The sequence below is a fragment of the Ciona robusta genome, chromosome 9 (assembly GCF_009617815.1).
Source record: "Ciona robusta chromosome 9, ASM961781v2".
Classification (NCBI taxonomy): Eukaryota; Metazoa; Chordata; class Ascidiacea; order Phlebobranchia; family Cionidae; genus Ciona; species Ciona robusta.
The window spans coordinates 507,306-530,523 of record NC_143243.1 but is presented as its reverse complement, the minus strand read 5'-3'; the positions used below and the strand labels follow the sequence as shown (position 1 = coordinate 530,523).

Genomic DNA, 23,218 nt, shown 5'->3' with positions numbered 1-23,218 from the left:
GTGTATGACGTCACTGAGGTGCTTGTGTTCGAAATAATGAACATTATTTGAAGTAAAACATATGTCATAGTAGGTTTTGTTTCGTATTTATTTGAAGCGCAGGATTTGGAACAAATTGTGAAAATAAAGCGATAAAAACAATAAGACTGTGACGAAATAAAACGCTTGTGTCGTGTAAGTGCTATATCTTTATAAGTACAGCGTAGGCGAAAAGTTATTGCGGCAAAACAGGAAGAATAATTGCTTGTTTTACAGCACCGAACTTGCCCCAAAATATCCAAAGCCTTAAACCTCTAGTGCAGCATATATATATACCGTATGCAGTTGATTGCTACGGAAACGTTCAGTCCACTTTCATCGTATCTTTGTATAGTTTGTTGCGTATTCGCGCTGATAGCGGAATTGCATTGTTACGTCACGATCATTGTTATGATGTCATCTCTCGCTGTGAATCTTGATCACATTGTCACGTCACTATGACGTAGTATTCATATTGTGACGTCATTATATAACACGTCTTTTTCACTTTGTGAGCGTCGCGTTTTCACGCAGTGATAAATCACGAAACGTGAACATATAACGGTTCTGTGACGTTATATAGCATGGATGTGACGTCGTATAGCATAGATGTGACGTCATGTAGCATAGGTGTGACGTCATATAGCATAGATGTGACGTCACATTGCATATATGCATGGAGGGGTAGGCTACCGTAGAAGGAGTTACATGATATTACACCCGCATGTATTGGAGGGATATCCGGGTGCGTGTACGATCATCTTCTTGTCCATTCCAACGATCCAGTAAGCTCCTTTATCACCACGGTGTGTGTAGTGTATAGTATATATTGGGAGCAATCGTACAATGTGGGTCTGGAATAATAAGTAGGAGGGTTATAATAGTGAGAATTTATATGCTATATGGGTTCTGGCACTGTATATGGCTCACAGCGGACTTGAATCATCCGGATCTGTTTGCGGCATGCACCGTTTTGTAATATAGTTGGGTGGGGAAGATGGGACACCTTTAATTCGTAAGATTCAAATATCTTTGATTTGTAATATCTAAATAACTTGATCGTGTTTTAAACAATTAACAAAAGTCTATGGGAGTCGTGAGGATACGGTTTTATAATTCTTTGTATGTTCTTTGTTTACTACCAAATTGGAAGAGAAAATAGAATAAAAAGGTGTCCCATCTTCCCCGATCCTACTATATTTTGTAACAACACATATCGAACTTTATGTAAATTATACGTGAGCTTAGGAACAAAAAATATTTTTTGTTCAGTTTCAATACGAACAGCACATATACCAATTAACGGTCTTCGTTTTCAAAAACATGGTCCATGAGACTCACTTGTAGGATAATTCTTTCGTCGTTTCGTCCCGTCGATTCCCTGTGCCTAACATCCGGTGTGTGTTTCGCCAATAATTCCTCGGAAGCGATTTGCATCTCAATATTAAGGCATGTGTCACTGGATAGCGGGGTAAGTGTGGTTCCCGCTTCCTCGTGTACAATGGCGCCTCCACAACGTTGGAATAATTGCAAAGGGAGGTTGTTGGTGTTGGTTGTCTTGTTGCCACGCAGTGTAGTGCTGTGGGTGGCACGGTAATGTTACAACTCTGTTAATAGCTACCATATACAGAAAACAAAAGTCCAGTCCAACTAATAGTGTATACTTAAAGAGATATTTCGCTAAGCTAATTATGCCAGGTATTGGAGCGTTGCTGTTATACGTTAAGTTTTACCTAAAATGGAATCGCAACAACCTCTTGCTTATGCTTCACTAACTATAGGTATGGAATGGGTAAAGGTACACGCGGATAAAATACATTGTAATAAACCCAATGTAATGTACCGAACGCTTAGTATGTAACCGACATGCCTGATGCTTCTTATACAATTCAAATACTAAGTATAAATATACATGAACAAATATTAAATACTCACTGTTTAACGTATACAGCCTTATACGCGACGACTTCCCCGCGTCCCTCGCACCTCCCACAGTTACCCCGACCTCGTCCATGGCAGTTGCAACATCTGTGGATGATCATCATTAAAAATAATAATAATAGTAAAATAATCGAGGGTCGCAACTACTCAAACCAGGGGGCGCATGAGACGGTGAGACCACTTAAAAACAAAATATCGACAATCAGCAGGTTCACACTTATAACAATTAAACAACGCTTTAAAACAAAAATCGTGACCTAATCGATTCATGACGTCATCAGTATGACGTAACCAAGCCATGACGTCACGAACATATTGTAACCGAGTTCTAAGGAAACGAACACGTCACCTATATCTTTGACGTAAAACTAGTTACAAGACGTTAAAACTTGACGTAACCGGGCTGTAACGTCACGAAAATGACGTCACAGCCTTATGACGTCATCCAACTTACATTTTATTACCGGAACCCCCGCATTCATGGCAAGTCTCGCTCCTTGAAACTCTGCGTGGTTGTTGGTTTAAACTATCCGAGTGCTGTGAGGTTATATGGGTTATATTTATGTGTTGTTATAGTATAGGCCTAATGTAATGATAAACACAATTAATTAGATAAAGGTCTCTAATCTGTTTGAAAATGGCTCTTCTTGTAAAACGCACCATATTGGTATTGCCATATATACCGTATACCCATCTGCCGTGTATTAAATATCACATATGCTATACATCGACTGCGGGCATGAGGTATTTACATATATCTACACTGTTATCAACAGTAACCGTATTTAGTCTAGCCGTATATATAGAAATATCACAAAACTAAGAAGAGAAGGGAATTAGCAACAAAACAACAGTCGTTAAAACACGCTATGGAAAAAATTACTCGAGGAAAAATGTCAAAACGAAGCTTGTACTTACCTCATAATAAGTCTCGTGAACCGAAGTGTGGCCACTTCCATGGCAGTTATAACATGGTAGTTTACCGTTGCCCGTACAATACCCGCATGTGGTTGTACCATTGCCTTGGCAGCTGTAATATATGTTAATATCATTATATTGGTAACTTATGTATACGTTTCGCTGTGATGGGATAATATACCTACATCCCATGTTTCAGTCATGATGTCCCTTTATTTAGTTTCAAAATATATTGTATATCACTTTCAAAGTTTTAAATCTGTTATTATAAACAACTATTACCTTACGCAGCTTCTTCGTTCTGACGTATGTGGGATTCTCTTTTTCGCTGTGTTTGATGACGTCACGGTGACGTCAATATCCCATTTATTTAACGGAGCTTGACCTCTACGTGGGCCGTCTACTTTCTCACCTAGGGTAGAGCAAGGTTAGTTGCCTCATGCACGCTGTCGATTGCTATATATGGTCGCATATAGTTTAGGGGTAATGGGGTATGACCAAGTTATTGTTATACAATTAATGTAGGGTGGGGGAAGTTGGGACACATTTGAACTCAATTTTCTCGTCCAATGTGGTAGTAAACAAGGAACTTTCAAATAATAATAAAACTATATGCTCAAGACTCCCATAGACCGTTGTTAACTGTTTAAAACACGATCAGAATATTCGGATATTGAGCGCCGAAGGTGTCCCATCTTACCCCATCCTACTATATATATAAAGTTGTTTTCATATATAATGTTATATGTAAGCTAAAACAATATTGTTCTAAACAAATGGGCAACGCATCTGAAAATACAAACTGGTACGCAGCCATCCCGTTTTAAACCAATCAAATCACTCGGTTACGCCTCGCTAACAATTTCTGTAGGACGCGAGTATAAGCACTATACCAATCAAATTGCAAAAAAATATCACCCAACCATTTCTTCGAGAACAAGTGAGATAGCGACCTTTTAGATCATTGATTTATACAAAAACGAAATATGTTTCATGCAATACCAATACCCTGGGTATTATGGGGTAATGGGCAAACTCTGTCCTTAGTCTCAGGTCCCATTGCGTGCCTACTATAGGACCTCACCCATACAAGATATAATGTAGCAACCAGACCCATACGTGACATTAAACACCGACTACCATGGGTAGGATTCGAACCCTTACCGTTATACGGTTCCTCCTCGTCAACAACCACACGACTTTCGCGAACTGTCTCCAAACGATACTGTGGGAATAAGTTGATATAAATCATATGATACAAAACACCCGTGTTATAACGACTGTCGTTGCCCCGCCATGCGAGGATAAATTACATACAGGGTAACTTGTAAGCGGGCATGAGGTGTATGAAACAGAACATCCGTGTTATAACGACAGTTGTTGCCCCGTCATGCGAGGATAAATAAGTTACATCCATTCACTCATTTAACTTGGGATGAAAAACAAAGTTTTCATGTGTTTTTAAATTTAAGTGAGTGAGTTCACATACAGTTATATAAGTTGTTTGATATACTTTTAGGTTATAGCTCACAATATCCTACATTTCCTTGCGTGTTTTTCTGTTTTAACAACTAACAATGCTCTTAGAGTCGTGAGGATACGGTTATATAATGTATTTATACCATGTGTATAGTTATTTGTATCTAGACAATACAGCTATTATGGAATTAGTTTGTTTAACTGCCCATGCCGCTTGTGGTGCCACGGAGCAATAGTAAATAATGACGTCACACTAACCTGCCACGCGCTTGTCATTATGACGTCACAAATATCCAATTGTTTTGCGACTTTCTTGTTATAGCAGCATTGTGCTTCGATGTGTTCCAGTAATTCGCTTTGCGCTTGCTCTTTTGAAAGTTTTGGTAAGCTGAAAAAGGAGATTTCGTTAGTTGTATGTTAGTTTTTTTGAACCCAGGATCCCTGGTTCTCCAACCCTGACCTGGATTCGAACCCAAAATCCCCGGTTCTCCAACCCTGGCCTGGATTCGAATCCAAGATCCCTGGTTCTCCAACCCTGGCCTTAATTTGAGGCCAGACCAAATTCCCTAGCGCCTTTTTCCAAAACACCATTGTTACGTCCACAATGCCATTATAAATAACAATTCCATACTTTCTCGAATTTCCAATTGTGGTTTATTCAATTTTAACTTTACTCCTATGACGTCACAAACGACCTTGTCAAACTTTTATGGGAGTGACATAACGCGTGGGAAACAATGCGTTAACAAAGAACAGGAAACTTTGACGAGAATCGTGTTTGACAGCGATGGATTTCCACAACTGCAAACCGGCCTGACATTGACCATAAATTGTCGTCGTCTGAACTTAAATTTCGCGGCGACAATCCAGTTTATAACACGGATATCTTATTACAAGCCATCCGGATGCCACCATTGTAGGCGCATGTGTTCTTTACCCCTTTGGCAAGATACCACAATTGCTGCAACCCACTGGTCACTAATGGGTTGTCCAAATTGTCGGCAATACAGAAAAACAATCACCCACAAAATTACATGCGTTAAATTTCAATAGTTGTTGCGTCGTGCGAACGTAACCAGAGTATTCAAGCGTGTTTCATATTTTCATATTTACTCCTCATATACATTTTGAAAACCTTTGATATAACGCTATGTTGTGCAACGCTACGTTACGTTACGTTATGTTCAACAACACTTAGCATTTTAACGAATGTTAAAGTTATGTTCGCTTAATCGACAGCTGTTTCTTGTCAATGTACTAATCAGGTATTATACCCGCATTGTGACGTAGCAACGACCTCTATTGACACATTATGGACTCATTACGTCACAGTCAGGAGCGGCCGAGCGATTAAAGACGATTGTGACGTCATAAGGTGTTTGTTAAACCCATTGTCGGGATTATTGTTTCCTTAATCAAAGATTAAAGCGACCCCTTCTATATTAACATTATCCATTGTTCACGTAATAATCGATATTGTAACGGAAGGATGACGTCACATGGTCGCGACAGAACAACATATGGTGTGACGTCACAATTGATAAATCGATTTTCGATCCGATTGTGAAAAGCCAGGGTTACGTTGTACATTGTACTTGTTTTATAAAAATACAAACAGACAATGTTTTTTATCGCTTTTAATTTAAATTGACCCTTACTAACTCAGCGTAAACTTATTTATCTTTTCGAATACGATTGCAAAGATTAAATTAATTCAAATATTATAGAGTGGTAAAAAAGACACTACGGGTAAAAACCATTTAAAGAAAAGTTTTAAATACAAGCGTGGCCGCTAAACCCAAGTTTCCAGCATTATATGTTTTTTTAAATGCCAAAGATTTTTTGGGTGATTTTTTTTATCTTTTCGAATACAATTGCAAGGGTTTAAACCAAAGACGATAAATTTCGGGAGATATTTGTCTGGTTTTCATCCTTGTTTGTTTTATATTTAAAGAATAAAGGATTTGATTTAAAACATTTTTGTTTCTGTTCATCACAATTCCTATTGTGATGTCATTTAAATTCCATTGTTACATCACAATCGTACAGTGTTGGTTTAGCGTCCTTTAAATCGTACCTGGGCATTGTGACGCGTGTTTTATTGTGACGAAATAATTCTCATCCAAATCTACAATGGATTAACCGTGACATCACAATACCTCTGCGACCATGATTGTAAAAACAATGGTGGCAACTTAATTTTAAAATATTGATAGAAGTTTGGTAAAAATACATTGTTAAAACACCGAACCCGCGCATAGCGCTTACGATAACATGGGTGCCACGGTATATGTTGTTTCGCTATGTAACTTTATTAGTGGTCACTTTATTGATAAATGATAAAATTTTGATAAAAATTGTTAAAACATCCATCGTGTGTATTATATTATAATCCCCATGGAACATCGAATAGACTTGGCGCAGCGTTTTTGATAACCTTGGTGCCTACGTAAGTTCTCAGGCGTCGCCAGTGGTTTTAAACGAGGCGTCCGCACTTAACCCATGAAGATAAAGCACTTATCATGCACGGCTAATGTAGTGGCTTTTATCTTTATCTAATAGTGACTTAATGGTAATTGATGTATTTGACTTAGAAAGATAAGTTTATCAATTTGTATTGATATGATAAAGCATATGTTATGTTACTGTAACATACGCGGGGTAATAGGCCAACTCTGGTTTAAATCCCAGGTCCCATGGCTTGCCTCACTGTAGGACCTCACCCATATAGAATAGAATGTGCATATACAATGTTGGGGTAATGAGCCAACTCTGGTTTAAATCCCAGGTCCCATGGCATGTCTCACTGTAGGACCTCACCCATATAGAATAGAATGTGCATATACAATGTTGGGGTAATGGACCAACTCTGGTTTAAATCCCAGGTCCCATGGCGTGCCTCACTGTAGGACCTCACCCATATAGAATAGAATGTGCATATACAATGTTGGGGTAATGAGACAACTCTGGCCTAAATCCAAAGTTTCGCTATACACTCCCACCCATATAGAACAGACATACACGTTGGTTAGTACACGTTCCCCGTAAAAGCGTAAATAATTTATATGTTTCTCCATACACAGTGCATGTGATGGTAGAATATCAATATTTTGTTGCTTTCGTTCAACCATTTATTGTTGTTATATGAATATTGGAAGCCGAGGTTTATGGAACAGAAATAAATGTACGAGGTTTATGGAACAGAATTAAACTCGTAAATCCAGGACGACAATTTCATATTTACTCCTCATATAACCGTTAAAATATGTTACAACTCGAGAAACTGAATATCCCAAAAATAAGTTTAGGCCAATGGGCAACAACTTCGGAATTTAGCCAGCTATGTGGTGTTTAAACTCACAAAACTAAACAATCCAAACTTAACCTCGATAATTAAAGTGCAAACTCTTCCTAACGTCTCGTATGCAACCTCATAGACCTGCATTAGGTTTAATATCCCCCCATACTCACAAAGCATATTCAAGAGGTTGGCTCCTTCTACCCCGTTCCTTATGTTGACTCGGCACCGGTTTGACCTCCCCAGCCAATCTTCCCTCACATAAAACATCAAGGTTAGAGAACTCTACTCTCCCAAACTTCCCGATATTTTCCTCATTCTTTCGAATCCGCCGGATGTTACGTTGGTCCACCACTATGACGTCACTATCGGTTTGCAACCGCCGCCTTCGGTCGCCGCTATCGCGACGTCTTCGCCCTAAGTCTCCAGGGCTCGAAGCTCTTCGTCTTGTAATGGAAACTTGACAGAAATCTGCCAACCGTTGGTTTCCTTGGTCTGTGGATGGGTCCGGGTACAATATCTCGTAGGGCGGGGGAGGCGACCTGGAAGGGTGACCCCTCATTCTACCTTTGTGAGATTCGCTTTCGATTCTTCCGCGAGACATTTCTGTTATTTCGACTTTGCCGACTACAGAATATTAAAACAACTACAATATTTAACTGTGGATATATAACAAGTCAAACTTTTTTGTGGAAACTTTACAATTGGCCTAAATCATATGGGTTGACTATATATACTTGAAAACAACGCATAACTGTTGATATATAGAAAGTTACATATCTTTGTCTAATAACACAAGTCAACCATCTTTCTACAAATCTTTACTGTGACTAAAAGTCACGTTTAAACCACTGTTTGACTTTATATAACTTTACATATTAAACAAAACTTACGACAAAAACCCAAATGCGAGTTAGTCTTATAAGGGGCAAACACTAAAAATTGGCGTTGAAACCTAGGTTTTCAGCCATAGCAAGCAACACAAATACTGCCTACTCTACAACATACCAGCATATCATTCAACTAATCGAAACTCGTAAAATATTCCACAAACTTAACTATAAATACAGCAGTACCCCCCTATTTTCCAGGAGTTACAATCCCGAAAAGTTATTTTCACTTTTTACAGCCCTATGACGTAGCGTAAATATATCTTCCATATAATGCAATGTGTAAAATCGCTTTACAATCAATCCTAATAACAAAATTCACCGATAAAAACATAATTTCAATCTTTTAATGTTATAACCTTACAAATAATATCAAACACACTTATACACAACCTTCTATTGTTCTTATATACGTAAAGTTACTTTCTATACAATGTACATCACCTAAGTTGTACGACATATGCCTAATGTACAATACATATGCTTGCGTTAAACATGCATCTGCTGCACTACAAGCTAAAATATCGATTCCAATCAACAAATTGCGAACCTCGGATCCCTCCCGCTACATAAGGCGTTAAAGACGTTTCGCGTTGCTTTCTGTTATTCGATATACTCAATGGTTTGTAACGTAACAATGCCATACACCTGTTGTTATTGTTCTCTATTGTTTGGTGTGTTGATTCCTGAATGCGGATCGCGTTTATCTCCAAGTTTAATGCATCCATTACAGTTTTATTGTTACGTATAATAATTCACTCGTTTATTCGCACACAATGCCACATATTTTTCAACAATGCTATAATCACATGAATCCATTGTGACGACACACACGAATATGTCGTAAGAATAACCGACTTTTGTCATCACAATGTTGTTTGTTCGTAACAATGCTTGAACAATAACCTTAAAACTCCGCTTAAAATTGCCCGCTAACTCGAAAAGTAAGCGGCACGCACTAAATAATTCATAACCATGACGTAGCCGTCGTATTCCCACAACCATGCTGCTATGGAAGTAATTGCTCGCATATAATTAGCCTTAGCTTTACCTGGTTACATGCAATATTCAACGCAATGCTAAAAGGTAATGCCTAATGCGCCCTTTTTCTCTTTTCTCTCTCTTTCCTTCTCCCTTTCTCTCTCTTTTAAATTGCGGAAACGAATTGAATTACCAATATTCTCATGTTTGCATCAGGAATCGAATTTCTTGGTTCGAATTCTCGCGACCAAAAGCGGCTTGTTTGAAAATTGATATATACAGTGACGTCACAATAATATTTATTCCTCATACAATGAAATTAGTAAAATATCGATTCTGACGTCACACCCGCATCGGAAATCAATTCGTTTTTCTTTCAATTACTAAAAAAAACAGTTTTTTTTAACCAAATTTACTCTAAATTAACGTTTAATTTAAAACCCTTTGTTTAAATTTGTAATATTATCCTACCGTCAAAAACGCGAGGATCCCGAATATATGCCGTATTTAGATATCTGCCAACTAAAATCTATTTTTTCAACTATTGTAGGCCTGGCCTAGTTTACATTCAGTTCCCCTATAAACATAAACCACAACTTTAATTACCGCTACGCTTTTTACAATAACTAAAACTAAAATAATATTTTATGAAATTTTAAAGCGTACGGAAATATAGTAGGGTGGGGGAAGATGGGACACCTTTAGCACATAATATCTAAATAACCTGATCGTGTTTTAAACACTTAACAACGGTCAATAGGAGTCATGGGCATATAGTTTTATAATTATTTGAATGTTTTTTGTTTACTACTAAACGGGGCGAGAAAATAGAGGTAAAGGTGTCCCATCTTCCCCCACCCTTCTGTATAACATTTATATTATTAAATACAACAACTGTTCAGCCTGCTTAAACTCGAGCTTTACTTAGTTATCCCATTCAATATGTGGCTTAAAGCGGCCGCCGCATAGGGACCGATGTTGTGCCTGTCTGAGTGGCCAGCTGTCTACGTTCAACTGTCTTATTCCAATAACTACTATTGTTGCGTAGTAACGGCACGCGTAGGTCATTGCTATACATGTCATATAGCTCCACAGAGACCATTGTCATTCAAATCTACGTAACAAACAGTTACTGCGTAACAATACCCATTGTAACCGAATATCGTATTTGTTCGAAGCAAATCAACACAAACTTAGATTTCAACGGCGCAAAAATAAAACAAACTAATTTTCTACAAGGGTTCTGCGTACACAGCTTGAATTTAAGCGAAAGACGCGAACATCGCGCCCCATCGCGGGTGTTTGGTGAGATTGGTTGTTTATAACCCCATCAATCGAACATAGATGACGGGGTCCATATACATCGCTATATCTCGAGCGAAAACGTTTTCACAAATTCGTGGACTTTTCGGTCCCTATTCGACAACAATGCTGAACTGTGACGAAACTTCCTGTCAAGCCGAAACTGGCCAACCCAAGTCCATTAGCAGGGCAGTGTTGCCAAATAAAAAAAAGTTTTATAATCAGAAAATAATGTTTTAAGTCTTTTTAAATATTTTTTATTTTATAATTTGTGTAAAATCATTTGTTTTGTAGTTTTTATCTGGCAACACTGCACCTTAAAATACTTGAAACATTTGTCGATGCTCTCAAGGCGGCACGAGGTTTTGGATTTTTAAAAATGGACAAAAATCGTCGCCGGCCCACCCTGGCTTTCACCCCTAGACCAAACCTGGGGTTAAAAAGGGGATTTTCTCATAACCCCCGGCGCCACTTATGGGTTGAACCCATGGGGTTACGCTTGTTTTGGTGGGGTGGGGTAAACCAATATATAAATTCGTGACTTGAAAATTCATAAAAAAGTTTAATTTAAAGTAAAAGCAAATAAACAGGTTTAGAATTTGAGAATTTTAGAATCTGTAGCGACGAGCCTTCGCGCATGCACTATTGTGACGTCATAATAGCGATTCTAAGTATCATTGTTAAATAACACTTGCGACCAAGATACAACAACTCGCGATAACAATTTCAACCTCGATTGTTTATTAAACAATAAACCACCATTACGTCACAATACGATAACAAAGACGCCTAACTTCGATAATTCGATTCTAGAAAGCTGATTGTTCTACAACAGCTGTTCCTGGTCGCGATTAACGCGATTGTTCGCTCACAACAGAAGCATTCTCGTTTTAACAACTTTCCTTTTTTTTCTTTTCTTAGCCGCGGGGATTCCCCACTAGGTAATCAAACGACGTCGTTTTTTCGCGCTCTAGGCTACGGCGACTATTAGTATTGTGACGTAACAAGGCAGGTTCTTGAGTATTGCACCATAACCGCGACAACGATTTGAAATTTTAACGACAATTATTTTACACATACCATTATGAGGTAACTGTTTTAATATTTACCTTGATAACGCGGATTCCATTGATTGTGCGTCATAACCAGTCTACTATGACGTAACAATGTTGATAGTAGCATCACAATTGTATCTTTTACACAGACATCGCGATCTTTTGATGATTTTACGTTTTTTTAACACGTAATTAATTCCGCTTGTGACGTCAAAGCGTAGGTGTTATGTCGTCATAATAGCCGGTATCTCGAATAATCGATCTAATCACGAGATACGCGAGAACCAGACCAGACATGTCTTTTAAATGCCAGTCGTAGTGTCTGCATGTGCCAGGTGTCAGTTCTAAGGTTTCAAACATAATTTTACATGGGAAGGGTTGTGGGTTCAAGTCAAAGGGATGTGTTATTGTCATGTCCGCTTATCCACACACTGTAATAGCTTCAGCAGCTCGACTGTGGGCATGGGAGTGACAACCATGGAGAAGTCACTCAAGTTCCCACCCACGAGGATATAAATAACAAAACGACAGTAACTTAAGATGGTATTTTTGTGCACAAAACATACATGACACCAATAGGTAAATAAACGTTATAGTTTCGGTTCCTTTGTCCCCGCATTTCATTTACTTCCGTCATCAAAGTAAATGTCTTATAAAATGCTCATTGACTTTTTACAAGCGTATTTTATTGGCCTCGCCCGTGTTAATTTAAGTTACATAAAACACATTTGAATATTATTTTCCTGCCTGGAAACTTTTAATATAACTCTAGTGTCTTATAAAAGTCAATTGATAAATGTTGTGGTCTTATAAACGCCAATGTGTTCACGCTACAACAAACTACTTTGACCAATTTTGCAACGAAAACATAGAATAACTTAATAGCAAACTTTTCACACAACTTTTATAGGCATACTAAAAACGGTTTAAATTTTACAATAACAGTCAGCATAATGCTTAGTGGACCACTGTAGTGGGCGAACCGGCCGAATCTTATGCATTTGTTCGTGCCTCGGCAAAGGGATTTTATATAAATACTGCTGGTCTAAATTGTCCAAGCCCTCCAAGCTCCGAAAACAAATATTCTAAACACTGTATATATAAAACATGCCTTTCGTTGATTGTAGTCATAAAGTAAAACTATTATTGTTTTAAATACAAATAAAATAACCGTTCAAAATGTTTCCGAAGTAAAAATGCATTTGGCAGCACTGCAGTCACGTGGTTTGATTTTAAACATGTGTTCTTAACAATAACTATTGTCTGGTAATCTGGAATGTCGCTTGTTTTGTATTAGTTGGAAATAATTAACTTACTACGTCATAAATAGGTATTTGTAAGGTCATAGCACTTGGTGGCGTTGCACGTTTTTCACGTTTATAATAGCTGTGTATACATACCGTGTAATAACATATATATATATATATTTGAATAAGACACTGATAATGCCAGTTATTGATATAAAAAACTATTAACGAAATCTATGCTATCACGGCCAACTAGAGATACGGCCTGATAATTAACATTTTACGTTTGAAATTAGAAGGCCTATTATACGTCACAGCCATCATTATTATCCCATTGTTATCCATTGTTTGGGTGTAAACATATCAGCATAGTATACAGTATAATTTGAATATTCATTTAAAAAAGAAGGTGTATACTAGTCGCAAAGAGAGTATTACGGTTGTTTTGTATTAATAAAGTGTTTAAAATTAACTGTAAGATAATCTACAGGTAGTCTTTTAGGTTAGAACATATTACATAGTCCCGTATTACTGGGATTCGCACTCAGTGGAAGAAAATTACGAGACAGTATATCCAGTATAGCTCTGTATATCCATTTTGCTACTGAAACAACTTTTGTGTTCAAACCAGTGATTGTGTCTAAACTAAACTAGCGCACATTGCGTTAGTAAACAAGATTGTTTTAGTAATCGTCGTTTGGTTTGCAGGTTCAATGATTATTTGTCAATGTATAGATGTTTTATTTTCAACGTGACACACTTTCGCGTCTGAACTTACTTACTGATACAGTTCATTCAAATTATATTATATACATTCAACTACAGTTCACCATGGTATACAAGTGCGCTGCATATTTAAATTGGTCTTGTTATCAGTCCTGTCTGAAGAAACCTTCGTTCTTTTGGCTCCTGGACGAACGGACTTGACGGCCAAGTGGCTTATATACGGCAGACTGGCAGCTTGGTCCACACGGTGGAATTTACGAGAATAATTATGAAGCTCACTTGGTAAAGCATGAAAAGCGAAAAACCCTGAATCTAGTTCCAACTATTCCGTTAAAGCCAATTTGCTTACAACCATCTCTTCTATAGTTACCCCAACTTTAGTTTAACTTATTAACACATGCTTTGGTGGACAGTGGTCAATCCTAAAACAAGATTCCCTTCAAAACCAAGTGATTCAGCCATTTTTATATAAATGATGATTAGGTGAATGATTTAACGTTCTTTGTTGGTTGGTTGGACACTTATATGGTTTGCCAAATCAAACATCCAATGCTTTGAGGATAACCCTTCCCTCACAAGCAGCATTGGAGGAGTTTCTCAATGAAAGTTTTATTTCTTTCTTGTTTAATCCCGTCTTGGTGCTGTAAACTGTGTTTACGCCTTTATTATGTTTACAGGTCTTTATTTATAATGTTATTTTGCTGTTCGGTCGCTTCTAACGCTGCGTGTAGCTATACTTCCGTAAATAATTGACCTCATTGCTAAATTCGTATGTTTTTTAATGCGTTTTTCCCATTACTGCTACTTTTTTAAGCAAAATACATGACGTAACAATTGAAAATATTGGTGTTTGTGACGTATAATAGGCCTTCTAATTTCAAACGTAAAATGTGAATTATCAGGCCGTATCTCTAGTAGGCCGTGATGCTATGAAAGATAAAAGAGAGAAAACAATGACCATCTTCCCCCAACCTACTATATATAGTAGAGTGGGGGAAGACGGGACACCTTTAGCACATAATATCTAAATACCCTAATCGTGTTTTAAACAATTAACAACGGTCTATATGGGATTCGTAAGGATACGGTTTTATAATTCTTTGAATGTTCTTTGTTTATTACTAAATGGGAGAAGAAAATAGATTAAAAAGGTGTCCCATCTTCCCCACCCTAGTATATAGCAAGCCAAACATTATCTATTTAAACCAGCTGTGATTTTACAATTCGCTTTGTGACGTCACATTAAAGGAAGTAAAGCTAAACATATAGAGAAAATTAACCGGGAATCCCCTTTCATGATTTCCCGCCTATATTTTTAAGTTCCTGTTTCAAACATGTCAATATCTTATTTTTGGCAATATTTCGACAACAACCAAACGACCTGAATTTAAACTCGTGCAAAACAACACAGATTACACCATACGTTAAGGGACGCTGTAGTTTCGGTTCCTCTATTGCGGCAATGTTAAATCAAGCCGCAAGAAGGGATATACCCCGTGTTTTATTGGCCATATACTCACGTTGGGGCAAATACACGAAAAACATTTAAATATTATTTTTCTTGCATGAAACACAATATGTCGTATACATGTCGTAATGTAAATGAGGTAGTCTCGTACACGCCTTTACAAACTGTTCTTCCAGTATCTGTAAAGTGCTTATTAATCTGTTTTGCAGCAAAGCAGAAGCAGTATATAAGAATTAATAGCAAAGCTCTGCCGTCCTTATTTTCAATGCTATATTTTACAACTTTTTAGAGAAATGCAATACAATAATTTACTTTTCTAACAACAGTTAAAATATTGGTGAACCACTGTAGTAAGGCGACCCAACCAAATCAAATGGTAACATCATTGTAGGAAAACTAAATTGTTGAAAAAGTATTAAAGTTACGAATATATAAAAGTATTCAAATGTTTCTTGCATTTTGCAACACTGTAGTCACGTGGTTTGAACATTTGTGTACGTAACAATACCTATAGTCACATAACATGGAATTTCCCTTGTTTTATCGTTTGTTTGCAAATAATTGACCTTATACGCCACGATTTCTGTTTGTATCGTCATAAACAACATTATGCACGTGATTGTGGGAAGGGGAATTTAATCGCTTTTATTTAACGGCTCAGCACACCAGATTGCAATAAATTAGACATTTAATAAGCTTTCGCTGTTAAAAGAGACTTTATTATTTAGCTGTGATTTAGCAGCTCGGTTTGTGACGTCACTTAGAGAAAATAAAAGGGGATTTCCCTTATCATGTTTCCCCGTCTTCATTTTTTAATATTTTTTTTAGTCCTGATTCAAGTATTTCGACATCTTTACGAGATGTAAGATAATTTTTATTGTCACGTTTACAATTCCCCTCTGTGACGTAATAGCACGTGATTTGCGCAACAATCGTATATTTGTTCCTTTGTCATTGCAGCAAAACATAGGCCAGGGTTGGAAAACCAGGGATCCTGCGTTCGAATCCAGGTCAGGGTTGGAGAACCAGAAATCATGGGTTTAAATCCAGACCAGGGTTGGAGAACCAGGGATCATGGGTTCGAATCCAGGCCAGGGTTGGAGAACCAGGGATCATGGGTTTAAATCCAGACCAGGGTTGGAGAACCAGGGATCATGGGTTCGAATCCAGGCCAGGGTTGGAGAACCAGGAATCATGGGTTCGAATCCAGGTCAGGGTTGGAGAACCAGAGATCATGGGTTCGAATCCAGGCCAGGGTTGGAGAACCAGAGATCCTGGGTTTAAATCCAGACCAGGGTTGGAGAACCAGGGATCCTGCATTCGAATCCAGGCCAGGGTTGAATAACCATGGATCCTGGGCCCAAATCACGTTAACTCCATTTATGCTTTACGATTTCATGAAACAACTGACATTATTTGTACTTCAGTATATTCTACATTCCAGAAGTAACCACAAGTACACAGTTAAAACGAGCCCATGCTCGCCTTTGTATGCAAATCAGGTATTTCAAAATATACCACGTGCAACAACACCTTAGGCGCCATGTGACGTCACAGTAGCGTTTGTTTACACTTATTATTTTCTCAACAACGGTAAACACATATCCGCTGCTGGCAAACTTTAAAACGACACGCCTCTTTCACGCCCCTTTATTAAAGTCAAAAGTGACCAATCGAAGCGCTCCGTTGGAATCCGACCAAATACGGTTTGACCAAGAGACTAATGATGCCAGTTGCTGGCGGAAGAAGTGAGGCAATACTGTTAGCTTGGCACAAAATATTCCATATTTCCTAATCGTGTTTTAAACAATTAACAACGCTTTTTTAGATTTGTGAGGATACGATTTTATAATTTTTGGTTATTCTTTGTTTACTACCAAATGGAAGAATAAAACATGTCCCATATTACCCCAACCCATACCACATGAAGATTAATAGATATTCAAAATCTGATGTTCTAAGTTTAGTGACAAATACACGGGGAACCACCTCTATAATATTCTGCCTTGAACTAAATATTTCAAAGTGGGGGATTCCCCGTCTATCGATGCGAACGCGAGGTTTTAAAATCCTCGGAAAATTTTCCACTTGTAGCGTCACGCGCTGCAACAATGGGAGGGCATAAATGCTCCTTATGACGTAACAATGATATGTAAACACGTGGTCTGTTGGCAAGTCAATATTATGAATTGGTGAAATTTTTGTTCAAAATGTTATTTTTAGATTTTTGTTTAAAATGTTTTCCTCTTCCCGAATCATCTTAGCTGCCTTTGTTTGTTTTATCTAACGCTGTTTTGTATTGTGACGAAACACACCCATAAATTTATAGAATATTTTTTGGCAATATTTTTTCTTCAATATTTTTTTAAAATTGTTTCCGCTTCAGTAGACCGTCTAGCAACTTCGCATAAATCGCTAAAAGCTCAATTTTCGGAGCGGAAAGCCCCAATAATGTTTGCAGGATAATCATGTTGTTATGTACCTGTTGCAACGATATGCCTCAAGTACCCTATCCCAAAATAAGCGTTAAATCACCAGGTTTTCGTTTTTAAGAAATTGTTTTTAAAATCCTTTCATAACACACCACTTCGCAAACTAAAATCCCCATGGCGTGCGTATAAGGGCGCTCCGATATTAGAAATATTGCAGAAATTTTCAGTTGGGGTATTGCCCGCATGTATTCTAGGCTGGGGGAAGATGGGACATGTATTCATTCTTTTTTTATCGCCCCCCTTTTTGGTAGTAATCAAAGAATAATTACATAATTATATATCTGTATTCTAAAACTGTAAACACCGTGGTTGGTTGTTAAAAACACAATTATAGGAAATATGGGATATTATGTGCTAACGGTGTCCATCTTACCCCACAGTACTATATAACAGATATTATGTGCTAACGGTATTCATCTTCCCCGCAGTTCTGTATGGGATATTATGTGCTAACGGCATCCATCTTACCCCACAGTACTATACATTCAATGCATGCAAGGTAAATGCGAACCCCCTTACATTACGTGCAGCATAATAGCTTTTGCAGCATTGCGCAAATAATCCGATCTTACAAACAATCCATAAGTTACGTTCTAGAGTTCTAGACGCCAAACTTAAGGGTAATTACGTCGGAGCTAACATTTTTTGTTAATTTAGAAATTTTTTCGTTGTTGTAATGACGTCACTTTTGTAATTTTTACTCGAGTTCTGTATTTTTCCGCGTCTTTCAAGATCGCGTCGATCGCGTTTGGAATGCGGAACTAAGAGTCGCACGTCCTTTGTTTTCGTCTGTTACGTCATAGTATGATGACGTGGGCAGTCTACTGGTAACTTTCCGCTTTACGGATCGTCGAATCTAAACGATTGTGACGTAACAATGCACACCTGTACTCAATCAAATAATCGACATCGCCATTCTAGTTCATGGTACTATTGTGACGTCATATGCGTTCGCTAGAAAGTATTGTGACGTCACAGTGAAATAAAATTGTTGAATGTATATCATCTGTGACGTAATAATAAAGAAGTTAACACACGCGACTTTCGCTGTTGATTCGAATTCGATTATTAACAAACAATGACGTAATAAAGGGTATTTTATAATAATTGCTTAAATAATGAACAAACACTAAGGCTTATTTAAGCGAACTTGGAAAACCCCGTTTTAACAATGCATTTGTGACGTAACATTGCTATAATAGTTTCTATAATTTTCCATGCGTATATTGACCCTGCCCTGGACTCGAACCCTGGACCCTAGGGTTATTTACGCTATACTGTAGGGGTCTGCTATTTGCATTTAGTAAACATTATTATCTTGCAAACCAATAGCGTGCACGTGCACAGCGACAATTATAGTTTAAATATCATAAATTATGATAATTTGAATTATGTTGTTTACTTGACGGTGATTGTTGGTATACATTTGCACATTATCCCCTACTTTATCGAATAACTCTCGATTGTTGAAAGACAAACAGTTTGACTGCCAATCATGGGTGGCGGGGAAACTCTGGTCTAACAAGTCCTAAGGTGTGTCTAACGGCAGGACCTCGCTTATAAAAGAATATATATAGCAACTTGACTGTGGGAAAGATGTATGCAATGTTGGGGTGAAACCCATGCATAATACATTATAACGGGCTCGTTTCAAATATCTACAAACACTGCAATGCGGCAACAACTATGTGATTCGCAACGTGAAGTCACTAGGTTATTCTTTGTGTTGAATCTAGCGCCACCCTCCGACGATAAATTTGCTGTCATGCTGTCTCATCACAACCACATTGTAAACTGATAAATTGAATTGTCACGCATCGTGTTTGTTCTCCTCTTAACGTTATCAGTGTAACATATTTACAATTGTTTGGAACTTCCCCGATTAAATAGGTATAAAGTTGGGACTTTACGCTGCTTTACGGTAATTTGCAACAACCACTTTCAGAGGTCAATATTTAACTTAATACAATATGAACTTAAAGGTTATTAATCGTTGTTTATCAACGCGCGTAGAGGAAATTCTGGAGTGTAACACGCATACTACATCTCATGCTCACTGTCAGGTTATAGATTGGTGTCTGTTTCATATATCATGTGACCGCTTACCACGCATGCAACTTTGTTGGTGATTGTATTTCTGTATGGTTGACAATTTAAACAACCCATCAGTGACCAATGGGTTGGAGTAGTTGCTGTTAAGTGTCTTGCCCAATGACACATACCACACCTAGCAGCCACTTTACGAGTATAGCCGCAGTACGATGAACAACTACAGGCCCATAGTCCCTATATTAACCAAGTACGTACATATATACAATAACCAAACGATTCATACATGACTTACTTTAAACAAATACAAGTTTTCGTCGCTTCGTTTTCCTCTACGTCTGTTACATCTGTAACGTAAAACATGCTCACTTACACCGTCTGGCGGTTACAGTTTTTTAACTTAAAAACTGTGTATATAATGCAACTTGTTTATCCTCCCATGGCGGGGTAACAACAGTCGTTATAACACAGGTGTTTTATTTCATACATCTTTTGCCCGCTTACGAGTTACCACGTATGTAAATTTGTGGGTGATTAATTTTTGTCTTTTTGTATGTTAGCGAACTCTAGCGGTTTAAATAAAGTTAAACACTTACCACTAGTCGGTCTGCTTGTCTCGTTTCTGTGGATCTGTAAACAGCAACCGGTTTAAAATAAAAATCTATTGTGTTCTTAAAACTTAAGTCTAATAATAAAGATTAACTTTATAAGTACAAGTCTATTCGTTTGGATATGTAGAAGAACGGTTACGTAAAAACACGTCATACAGGTTTATCAGTGTCATTGGTCATGGAAAACATAAATACGAGAATGAATCATGAAATACGCAACAAACAAAATCTAACAAATGGTTTACCATAAGTAATATATTTCCCTATTCATGACACGGGTGTCTTGATTCACATACCTCGTGCCCGCTTATTTTCTGAAATATTACAACATTCAGTCTACTGTAGTACAAACAAACAAAGTATTATACTGTTTCGTCTTTTTCATTTTTGGGCCAATTATATAGTAAGAGGGGGAAGATGGAACACTTTTGTCACATAATATCCAACTACTCTGATCGTGTTTTAAACAATTAACAACGGTATATGGAAGTCGTGAGGATACGTTTTTTTAATTCTTTAAATGTTTTTTATTTTCTACCAAACGGGACGAGAAAATAGAATAAAAAGGTGTTCCGTCTTCTCATACCCTACTATATATCTAAAAAATATAATTATCACAGCTACTCTGAATACGAGGAAAATGATATTAATATCACGTTTTCTGGATTATTGTATAATCTTTGGCCCACGTGACCCCGCTTTCATCATCTTAAAGTTATTTTGCGCGCGAAATAATCAACCAATCACCTGTTCGGATCCTCTGTCGCTAGGCAACGGAGTGATGACATGTCGTCTTCGTCTGTGGGATAAAAACAATAAACTAAAACAAACACCCAAAACATAATTTGCAAATTAAACGAATGTGCTATTAAAATCGTTTATTATCGTATCCTAAAAAGTGTTGCATTAAAATATAGAAACAATATTTAAATTTCCTCTTTGTCGCACACACGTAATAACCTCCACTCATAAAAACAACAAGACACGATAATAGTGTGTTTATGTTGCAATTGGTAAATAACAAAATTACCTCGTTTTGCGAGAAATTCGATCGGGAATTGTCATATTTCAAAGACAATTGCCCACAGCGATGTCTTTGATCGCGATACCTCTATTACGTAACAATCAAAGATAAAAGAGAAATTCCCGACTTTTTAGTCGTTTGAGTAAAATCAAATTTTAAAAGTTTATTAAACCTATTTTCTGCAAATATGAAAACAATATAATGTAATTTACGTATTTGTATATAGTGGGGTTGGGGAAGATGGGACACCTTTAACACAAAATATATAAATATCCTGATTGTGTTTTAAACAATTAACAACGGTCTATGAAAGTGGCGACGACCACGTTTTATAATTCTTTCAATGTTCTTTGTTTACTAACAAAATGTACGAGAAAATAGAATGAAAAGGTGTCCCCTCTTCCCCCACCCTACTATATATTACTTTCAAGTAACAATGCGTATATAAGTGTCTAATATAACGGGGTATAGTTTTAAAACTGTTAAATTCACGGCACATTTTCAAATCCGCTTGAACACAGTGGATTTATAAAACTTATTATTTTACAATTCTACGCACGCCGAATTTTTCATAAGTTCCTTAGTTAAAGTTTTTCATAAGCCCACAGCAGTTTCAGAGACGGTTGTTATGTAGTAGGATGGGGCAAGATGGGACACTTTTTATTTAATTTTTTCGTCCCATTTAGTAGTAAACAAAGAAATATAATAGTAAAACCGTGTCTTTACGACTTCCATTGTTAATTGTTTTGAACACGATCACGATATTACTATATGTGCTAACAGTGTCCCATCTTCCTCCACTCTACTATACTATTTTAAAGCATTAAACACCTTTAACAACAACTGATGTTTTTACAATTTTACGCAACACGTGAAGCTACTTTCATTAATTATAAATTCTTACAACACACGTCTCGAAAATCCTTTACGTTTTGTAACAGATACCGCATCATTTATAACAACAGCGGCAGGAAACGGCAGACGACAGTCGTTAAATCATTGTAGCTGCGTATAATATACATACGAACTATTTGTTTGCTATTACCTTAAATGTATTGTGTTGTTTAAAAAGCTTTGCATTAAACCGCATATACCTGCTATAACTGTACATTACGAACGCAACTGTGTACGGTTTGTTTGCCATATATAACCCAAACATAATTAGCTGTAACACTCTGCAATCGTGGCTTTTAATCTGCAGCGTATAGTAGGTTGGGGTAAGGTGGTTCTACAATCAGAGCACTGCTTAAAATTTCACTGAACTTTTGTCAATACAAGTATATGCAAATGCTGTTGAAACATCTTTCGCTATAATATTATTTACGTCCACAATCTTTACTGACACCTAACTAACTACAAAGTTACATACGTGGTAAAACGGGCACGTGTGTGAAACAGAACACTCGTGTTCTAAAGACTGTTATTGCCACCCCAGCATGCGAGGATAAATAAATTACATTCATTCACAAATTCAATATCAAACCAGACTCATATTCACTACATATAAAAAACTGTTACTACTGTGCCAGGAATATTACACTTGTTTTCTAAAACAAACAACCTGGCGTTGATTTGCGTAAACTTCGTTTGCAGCGCTTTCCTTGCCTATCCTTGCATTTATAAAGTTAGGCATATACATAACGTTGTCATGCATACGAGTTTCATTTAACCTGATGAAGGCGATCTGTATATACGAGGTCGAATCGTCGGTACGCGAAT

General features: G+C 37.3%; 2 protein-coding genes across 4 annotated transcripts in view; one reads left to right on the top strand and one right to left on the bottom strand.

Annotated features, from left to right (window-relative positions):
- LOC149730532 (replication factor C subunit 3-like) overlaps positions 1-23,218 on the top strand; it is a 34,600-nt gene that overhangs the window by 8,041 nt on the left and 3,341 nt on the right. Inside the window, exon 9 of the transcript XR_016385666.1 lies at positions 3,169-3,304. The gene's annotated coding sequence lies outside the window, so the exon portion shown is untranslated. The remainder of the gene's footprint in view (positions 1-3,168; positions 3,305-23,218) is intronic.
- LOC149730533 (protein SSUH2 homolog) lies at positions 70-21,683 on the bottom strand. 3 transcript variants are annotated; one of them, XM_089884414.1, is made up of 12 exons: positions 21,506-21,683; positions 21,223-21,274; positions 20,461-20,494; positions 20,160-20,211; positions 4,615-4,744; positions 4,042-4,102; positions 3,160-3,289; positions 2,878-2,989; positions 2,414-2,496; positions 1,954-2,046; positions 1,360-1,597; positions 70-872 (listed from the first exon to the last, which is right to left on the bottom strand). In XM_089884414.1, exons 1-12 carry the CDS (start codon positions 21,538-21,540, stop codon positions 723-725), a joined length of 1,170 nt encoding a protein of 389 aa, XP_089740540.1. In that variant the 5' UTR covers positions 21,541-21,683; the 3' UTR covers positions 70-722. The 3 variants fall into 3 exon arrangements, with proteins under 3 accessions (XP_089740540.1, XP_089740539.1, XP_089740541.1); XM_089884413.1 differs by lacking the exons at positions 20,160-20,211; positions 20,461-20,494; positions 21,223-21,274; positions 21,506-21,683 and adding an exon at positions 7,828-8,349; XM_089884415.1 differs by lacking the exons at positions 20,160-20,211; positions 20,461-20,494; positions 21,223-21,274; positions 21,506-21,683 and adding an exon at positions 4,817-7,078.